Raw genomic sequence first — 10,000 nt, forward strand, 5'->3', positions numbered from 1 at the left:
TGATATATGCGTTTTTATTTCTAAACCTGAAAATGTTCGTTCACTCAGCCCTAAAGATAACAATTCCTCTAATTGCTCCTTGAAGCAGATATTGAACATCTTATTTTCTTTATCATTATGAACGTAAGGAAGAAAATACATTCACTATAATTTTTTTAAAGGTTTTATCCCATCATTCGTCTCAAAACATGGGAACACGATAGCTCTGTTACTCTCAGTATTAAAAATAACGGTGATGGAAGAAGGCGAGATAATGGAAGAAAAACAAGTTTCCAATCCCGCTAGAACGATGAGACGTCCCAGTATCAACAGCTGTGCGACCACCAACTACGTGTGTCACTTGCCTCCAAGAATGAGCAAACGTATTTCAAGAGAGCAATGCCTCATGCCAATCTTCCGCCGCGAACTGGAGCTGTGTTTTTGGTATCCCTTATGAAATTATGGATTATGGATTTTTTTTTTCTTTTTTTTTTTTTTTTTGTCTCTCTTTCCGTGAAATATACTCGGTAACTTCCAAAAATAAAACAAAATAAAATAAACTGCAACTGTCCACATATTTTCCGTTGGTTACGAATATCTTCGGTTTTACTTTACTTCTGATCACCTGCGCTTCCTTAGCTACTAGCTACCTGTGAGCTATGGTGCCCTGGTACCTAATGCATCTTGGTGCCCTCACATGAGGAGCCACTTTACCGTACCCCTTGCCGCCACCTCTGTATCACTTCGCGAGAGTGCCTGTGAATAACATTTCCGGTTTCCCTCTCTCTCTCTCTCTTTTTGTATTTATCACTCACACACACACACACAATGAAGGAGGCCAATTTGACGTTATTTTCAGGAAATCTTAACTGAAAAAAAAAAATGAATGTGAGAAATCTGTAAGTCAGAGCAGCACCTGCCACTCATTGTCGGTTCGGGAAACGTTACTCTCGTTTCCGTTGTATAATATTATCTCGAATGCGTAAGTGCCTCACCAAACGCTTGAACGCTTTTCCCTCGGGTACAATTTTTTATTTTTTTTCAAGGCACGCTACACTTTGGTATGATGAACATTTCGTGACTGGAAATGACACCGGTAGTGCGGAAAAGTGTTGTAATTGTACTATTAAAACACATATGCCCATTTTTTTCCTTTGTCATCCACAGCTGAATCCTGCACCTGGATACTCGCGTCCCGTTTTTTTTCCAGCTTGGTCATTATGTTTGTCTCCCTCGTATCGTGTTTGCCTTTTCACGTGTCAAAATTTTCTTATATCATTTCTGGAAAACTGACGACTTAACGTGTTGCTTAGGTACGCATTATCTGTACATACTGTCGTTATTGTTTATTATCATTATTATTATTATTATTATTATTAGTCATCATATTAAATTCTGAATGTCTGAAATATACGTGATTCTCCTTCTATATAGGGATCCATCCAAACCACAATGTTAAACAAGCAAGAGTCAAAGGCTCGTCGTCTTGAGTTACATTCTCTGGAATTCCAGTGAATTCCATTGCAGTGCTGTTTCAGTCTTTGTCTTCTGCAGCTATTTCTCTCCTACACGTTGTCTGTCATTACGAAAGTTTGGCACTATCTTCTCTTAGCTAATCCTTGTATCGATTAATCTCAAAACACTGTTTCTTTGAGCTTCCCTTCCTTCATTCAAGGAAACTGTTACAAGGCGGAGAGATTCAGAACATTTTCGGAAGCTGTAAGATATTAACTGTGAATTGGCTTTTTTTATGATCATTATTTTTATTATTACATTTGTTGTTTGTAGTTGTCGGTATTATTATTATTATTATTATTATTATTATTATTATTATTATTATTATTATTATTATTATTACTACTACTACTACTACTACTACTACTACTACTACTACTACTACTACTACTACTACTACTACTACTACTACTACTATTACAACTACTACTACTATTACGACTACCACTACTACTACTACTACTACTACTACTACTACTTCTGTTCTATTTACATTTCATTTCTCATTTTACGGGCAAATACCAAGTGTCGTTTTGAGGCATTTTCTTAAGAGAAACATGGAGCCACCTTTCCACTTTGCTCTTCAGCCTGTCAGTCACACTTGGGCGTGTTTTTCTTGGTGCGAGGGTTTGTTTTTCACGTTGGTAATTTCTCACCGTGTCAGGACGGAGAGTCGAAACTGAAAATAGACTTACCGTCAGGGGAGAATATTTTACGTTCTAGAATCCAGGCTGTATCTCGGTTCTCCTCAAAGGAGAGGCAGACTGATGGAAACACCACCACATCTGGAGGACGAAATTACATTTAAAACATTCACCTGCGCAACAAAATGTAACCTGTCCCGCTCTCTCGCATGATGATGTTACATTTGTTACTACCACTACTGCTACTACAACTGTTACTACTGCTACCACTACTATTAATACTGCTACTACTTGTACTGCTGCTGCTGCTGCTGCTGCTGCTGTTGCCACTACTACTGTTATCAGTGTACTGTATATATATATATATATATATATATATATATATATATATATATATATATATATATATATATATATATATATATATATATATATATATATATATATATATATATATATATATATATATATATATATATATATTTTACTACTATTACAACAATTACTGTACAACTACTACTACTACTACTACTACTACTACTACTACTACTACTACTACTACTACTACTACTACTACTATTACTACTATCACTACTACTACTACTACTACTACTACTACTACTACTACTGCTGCAGCTAGTGTACTATATATATGTATGTTTTACTACTATTACAACAACAACTACTGTACTACTACTACTACTACTACTACTACTACTACTACTACTACTACTACTACAACTACTACTACTACTACTACTTCTACTACTGCTGCTGCTGCTGCTGCTGCTGCTACTACTACTACTACTACTACTACTACTACTACTACTACTACTACTATTACTACTACTACTAATGTAAGAGGCACGATTCAGTACTAGAGGAATCTAGGAATAGGAACAAAGGATTATCATTAGAAAAGAAATAGGTAGAAGGGAAAAGGTAACTGAGGCTTAAACGCAGCGGTTCAAAGATGATTACCTCAGCATGAACGTTGATCAGCTCGTTAAATAATCTGTAGACCCTTGCTCTAACTCCAAGCAGAAGATTGCTGTATACACTCGTCATCTTGTTGAATAATTCATTGCCGGTGGTGAAAAATAACAGTCAAGTAGTGCATATTTCTCCGGTAATTTCTCAATGTACAATATTATCCCAGGAACATTTTCTAATAAACACCTGCATGAAATACAATCATAAAGCACACAAAGCTTCAAAAGTGCCCAGATGGTAATTGCCAGTCATATACAGTAGAGAGGATACAACCTTAGACCAATTATCGGTGATCGTTTGCACCCTTCCTCAAGGGCTCGGATATCACTCTGTAAGATCTAGCAAAATATACGCTCCCTCCTCGGGTGCTGCAAATAAAGTGACCATTTCGTCCACCATTTTGTGCTGCAAGTAGCCTTTGTTCGACGTAAATTTTTGGGGTGGAACGAGGAAAATTCAGAACAGTTTCATTCATCACCGACAGACAAGATAATCTATCGCTCGAGAATAACGTCGTCGCGTCCAATCATCGACTCCCTCCTTTAGGCGCCAAGACCGGACATCATTCTTATCGACAAGACCAATCGCTTTCCCTTACCTGAGCAGCATGCGCTACGGATGGATGTTTGGTGCCGAAGCAAGACTGTGAAATGGATTGATAAAAAAAAAAAAAAAGACGGACATAATGAGTGTTACGGATACTTAGACAAGACCATCAAACTAGTACTTACCCCAGCGTTCCTCAGTGGTTCCACGGGTTCCACGAGCCAAGAACACCAGACTTGCGGCCATGGCCACTCTGGTCCAAACAACGCTACTTTTCCGACACATTCCAGCAATTCCTAAGGAACGCTAAAACAGTATTTTGCTAGAAAACTAATGCACGCGGTAAAACTGGTGTCTCAAAGTTAAGCACAGATACAGTAATTCCCAGGGCGGCAGGGTAGACGGCTGTACGTCACCATGTAGGCCAGTGCGTCTGTGGAAGAGAGAAATTAATTAATGTTTTGTTGTTTGTGCTTTGATAGCTGTCTAATAATCTCCAAGAAAACATTTGCTTCAACAGGAAATTGATACATTCAATGAAATAAGTTCCATACCAGAATAAACAAACTCTGACGACTGAGCTATTTGAGTAACCGGCAATCCCCCAACCCTCACCCCTCCCCATGAAGGAATGCCCGGCTCAGCCAACCAAGACTAAACTTTCCTTTCATCCCAAATTCTGAACGCAGGCTGGGGAGTGATGGAAACACTAATATACTAGTTCTATTTGCAGCATCCAAGGAATAATTCAGAGGGAATATAAGGTTTGCGTCTTGATTTTGCCTCCAGTTACTCTTTAACCAATATTTCTACGATAAAATCATATATATATATATATATATATATATATATATATATATATATATATATATATATATATATATGTTACGCATAATGTGGACAATTGCCTAATGTGAACATTAGGCAGAAAATTGCCTAATGTGTACATCAAGCAAGTAGGTTGCGTAAAGTTTACAAATTGTTAACATTAGGCAAAAAATGCCTATTGTTCAAATTATGCAGCTCAATTTTGCCCAATGTGAATAAGGAAAACATAATTAATTAATGCAATATTAGTATAAGTAAAATAGGTCAATCGATCTCAGGGTTCAGTTGAGTCCAATCACAAATTTTTGCATGATCTGCCTGGGTGACAGCGCGAGTTGCATTTAATTTCTTTTCTTAGGCAGCTGCACCTTCCTGATGTACATTGAGTAGTACATTGACACTTTGTATAACCTTGCCCACCATTGCCCTAACCTAACCTAACCTAACCTAACCTAACCTAACCTAACCTAACCTAACCTAACCTAACCTAACCTTACTCGGTTATAACAAACCCAAAGCTTCGAACAACATCTTTGCTCACAACAACTCGGTAACAGACCCAAAGTTTCGAACAACATTCGAACAAAACTGTAGACACTGGTTTGTCATTCAATTCACATTAGGCAAAATACCCTTGCCTAATTTGAAAATCATGCCTAAAGTGGACATTAAGCAAGTAAGTTGCCTATTGTCAACATCGTGCAAACAAATTGCCTAATATGAAGATTAGGCAATTTCACTGCCTAATGTTCACATTAGGCAATTATCCACATTATGCGTGACATATATATATATATATATATATATATATATATATATATATATATATATATATATATATATATATATATATATATATATATATATATATAGTGCCCAGCAGAAGACTATTAGATCAAGTACAGGCTCACGAAACTGAAGGAAAAGTTCTAAGCTGGATCAGGGCGTGGCTTAACTTTAGGGAGCAGAAGGTGCAGGTAAATGGTGTTAGGCCACAATAGGAGGCAGTTACCAGCGGAGTTCCACAGAGTTCAGTAATAGGGACCCTTTTGTTCTTAATTTACATAAGTTACTTAAATACGAAGGATAGGAGTGACAGGTAAATCTGTTGACGACACGAAGATAGGTAGGGTACTTAAGATAGACAAGGGTGCTAGGGAGCTGGAGGAACATCTAGATAGGTTATATGAATGGTCAGTAAAGTGGTAAATGGAGTTTAACATTAACAAATGGGGTTTCTGAGCGTAGATTACACCCTTAATAATATCAGCCTATGTATGAATAAAGATAACCTTAGATCTTAGACCAGGAAGAAAGCCAACAGGGTTACGGGATTCATCACCAGGAGTGTAGCAAACAGAAGTGCTGAAGTTATCCTCAAGTAGAGTTTTGGACACCATACTATAAGAAAGACATACAGTAAATTCTTTAGAAGCTGTGCCGAGAAGGATGACTAAGACGATTCAGGGAGTGAGAGGATTATAAAAGATAAAAAGATTATAAAGATAAAAGATTATAATAATAGACTAGAACAACTCCAGGACTTGTTTTAACTGGAGAGGACGAGAGCGCGTGGAGACATGATAGAAGTACGTATCTAAATGGGTAAAATAAATTAATAAAGGTGATATAAGTGACATTCTCATAGTAAATAATCAGGACAGAACTCCGGGTAATGAAAATATGCAAGATAAGTTTAGGTTTAGGAAAGAGGTTGGTAGGAACTGGTTCACAGAGTGGTGGAAGAATGGAATAGGTTTAGCAGTCATGTAGTCAGCGCCAACACTTTTAGTAGTTTCAAGAGAACGTTAAATGATAATATGGATAGGGGACACAGGCGGTAATAGGATGGCTGGCAAGGGGTGAGGGGGTGGGTGCGTTTATGATTAGTACAGCTGTTGCCCTGTGTAGGCCAACCGCCCTTTTGTTCTGTGTGAATTCTACCTTGTATAGACACTGCCCATGACTGACATGATAGGTGGTGGGGACAAATGACGCCGATACCACACGCATACAACACCTAAATACCTCATCGTGCTGACACTTTAAAAATACGAAACCTAACTCATTAGTCCACAATGAAATGTGTGGCTGTAACGTTAAATAATAAAGGTGTCATCACAGCAAGTTGTCCTGTTATTCAAGCTCATTAATCACAGACGTCTATATGAGGCAGATTTAGTGTTCAATGTGCTTAACTGACTACGATTTTTTATTATCATGTGGTGTAAACGACCACTGCCTATACTCCCCGAGGGAAAGCTGAGCTTATGATAGACTGGTCTAGGAGTAAGGCTGAGACCTTTCACACATCACACACCCGATCCTTTTTCTCAGAGGACATTGTGAGTGCAGCGGACATCCAGACTATCCTACAGTTTGAGACGATTCCATAGTGCTAAAGAGCACTGTCCATCCTGATCTCCAGTAACTCACACGTATATTTACACTTATTTTATGACATTCTTTGCTTAAGTTGAACACTCTTTGTAAATTTTGACTGCAGGTTTATTTTCTTATAACTAGCGGTAAGTGTTCCAGAAACTATTCCCCATTATTCATAAAAGTACTTTATGCTCACTATCCATGCTGCCTCGTATTGTCTATCAGTCAATAAGGACAAAGTAAAACATTATTCAATTTATTATTCTGAAATAAAGGTTACCTTCCTCTCATGGTAGAAGTAACATTCTATTTTCTTTACTGCCCCAAGAATTGTGTTAAGAAAGAGAATAATTTCCAAGTGCAACTCCTAAATTGTAAATTTATATCTCACACATGAAAACTACATTAATATATTGCCTCCATCAAAATATAATGCGTTTTAGAAACACGCAGCTTGAACGTACGTACATTATTTCGCAACGTAACACTTCCAGTTACGAGACAGTGCGTGTCCTCGCTAGCAAATTAAGGATCGGTCATTACGGGCAGGGCCACACATTAACATCCTGCATTATAATCGGGCAGTAAGTTAGGGCCTCTAAATTGACTTAAAACTGTTCATAGAAAACATGGTGTGGCCTCCATCACCTGCTGGAGTCTCATTAAGTGTGACGATTCACTAGCTGAAGATAACGCCAAAGAACACTTTCCTTGTGATGCACAGTTTCCGAGGCTCCTGATTACACACTATGTGTTCGGAGGACCCCGAACATTTTGTATAAAGAATTCATATGATTAACCTTTGTGAAAACTTTGTTTTAACTTTTTTTTTTTTTTTTTTTTTGTAGCAAACTAGTTTCTGGTAGATCGGTCCCCACAAGGACGACAGTGACAATGTTTTCTTTCATATTAACTGTTTCTTCAGTATCACCCGCTATTACCACAAATAAGTTTATCAAGCCGATATTACACAGGGAACGTGTTCTTCAATAAAACACATATTTTCTTTAACAGACAACATTCCTTTAACGCGACGAGGACAATTAAAATGCAGATACGCCTACACTCGCTTAACGAATTGACCAAAACTGAAGTTTACCCAAGCTCCATTACAAAGACTATACTCACTATGAGTATGTACCTATTCACACTTAGTATTTTCCTCATCAAACACCCTCGCTACATTCTGCAGGGCGATGGCCGCAATGGCAATGACAGTGACGGAAGAAAACTTAAATACTGTACGGAAGCAGAGGAGGCACCGAACTCGGTAAATATTTGCTAGAGGCGACTTTGCCATTTATGAAATACCAATAGAAGGCAAAGAGAGGTACGAGACTAGACATAATCCGGTCTTATTAGGTTTGGATCCCGTAACCGCGTGCCCATGTCATACTTTGCATTCAGAATGTAAATAAAACTAAAGCCCAAGCATGCACAAAGTAAATACATCCATTTTATATATATATATATATATATATATATATATATATATATATATATATATATATATATATATATATATATATATATATATATATATATATATATATATATATATATATATATATATATATATATATATATATATATATATATATATATATATATATATATATATATATATATATATAACCCATGTTCATGAAATCTGTAAATTAATCGCTCTACACTTCAGCAATAGGATTTATATTTTTTATCAAGGATTTTTGTAACAAATAAACAAATCAATGTTGAAGGAACGCACGTTAAAGGAAGGGCAATTTATTGAAAGAAACGTTCTTTGTGTAATAGCTCGACGCATTTTTTAAGATGTACGCTACGACCATCTCAAGTAAATATTTCATGACGTATTATTCTAAATGCATCACTTCCTATACTATAAGAATTTCAGTCACCATAACGCGTTAATTATTTTTTTTTATTATTATCATCATTTCCTTTCATTACATTTACTCATGCTCATATTCTCCTGAGAAAATAATTATGTACGCACATTTTGTTTCTCATTAAACTCTAATCACAGCACTTGATATTAACTGACACAAATGACTGGTTATTGTGGTAAATTATTCAGAAATCTAGTTACCTATTTGTCTTCCCAGTGTAACATAAACTATCTTTCACTGTATTGCCTCATCTATCAATAAAAAATAAATAAAAATAAAAAAAAATCGGAATACTTCGAGGCAGATTTAAATCTTTCATTAATGAAGAACACCATGCAACTCTGGCAGCGTACGAAGAAGACGTTGCCTCGATGAACTGGTTAGCAAGAAGGTCCCGTCTATGGCACCTATTTGTAGCTTCTGGCCTAGTAACCTAATATTAGCCAGTGTGCGTGCTGCCTGCTGCTTCCACGCCCTTCATTATGTGGCCTCGTGATGGTGAAGCTCACTGGCCATCGTGAGCCTCAGACTAGACAGGCTAAGCTTACTATTACACATCCACACCTGCGTAAGCTTTGTTATCTGCAAGCAAGATACACATAAGCTCTCTCTCTCTCTCTCTCTCTCTCTCTCTCTCTCTCTCTCTCTCTCTCTCTCTCTCTCTCTCTCTCTCTTGAACGCACGCACGCACGCACGCACGCACGCACGCACGCACACACACACACACACACACACACACACACACACACACACACACACACACGCACACACACACACACACACACACACACACACACACATCATCATCATCATCATCATCATCATATACACCTTAAGAAAACAATGAATTCTTGTTTTTTGCTGCAATGGAAAACACAAAATAGGGTACTGCGGTTGTCCACATCCTGGAACATGAACCTCAAACGCGGTACTGATTCTCTGAAATCAATCGATCCTTATTATAACCTCTTCATTACTACACATTGCCACTGTAATGAAACCCGGTATGCAGCTTCAGATGATGATGATGATGATGATGATGATGATGGTCAGTTGTTATACTCTAATCGTCGACTTTCTTGGAAACGAAACGTATGAACTCTAAGCAGCACAAAGGCATCATGGGTATTTACAGATTTGTGCGAGTAACGTTGGTTGGTACACATTGCTCCACGACGGAATGTGGTTTGAGTTTACCTTATGAACGTCCTCCGTTAACTT

At 37.4% G+C, this 10,000-nt stretch overlaps 1 protein-coding gene across 1 annotated transcript in view; it reads right to left on the reverse strand.

Moving 5' to 3' along the window:
* LOC135107237 (uncharacterized) overlaps positions 1-10,000 on the reverse strand; it is a 43,967-nt gene that overhangs the window by 28,292 nt on the left and 5,675 nt on the right. The window contains exon 3 of the mRNA XM_064016897.1: positions 3,863-4,110. Coding sequence (XP_063872967.1) covers positions 3,863-3,962 — 100 coding nt within the window. The 5' untranslated portion in view covers positions 3,963-4,110. The remainder of the gene's footprint in view (positions 1-3,862; positions 4,111-10,000) is intronic.

The sequence above is a fragment of the Scylla paramamosain genome, chromosome 15, assembly GCF_035594125.1.
Source record: "Scylla paramamosain isolate STU-SP2022 chromosome 15, ASM3559412v1, whole genome shotgun sequence".
Taxonomy (NCBI): domain Eukaryota; kingdom Metazoa; phylum Arthropoda; class Malacostraca; order Decapoda; family Portunidae; genus Scylla; species Scylla paramamosain.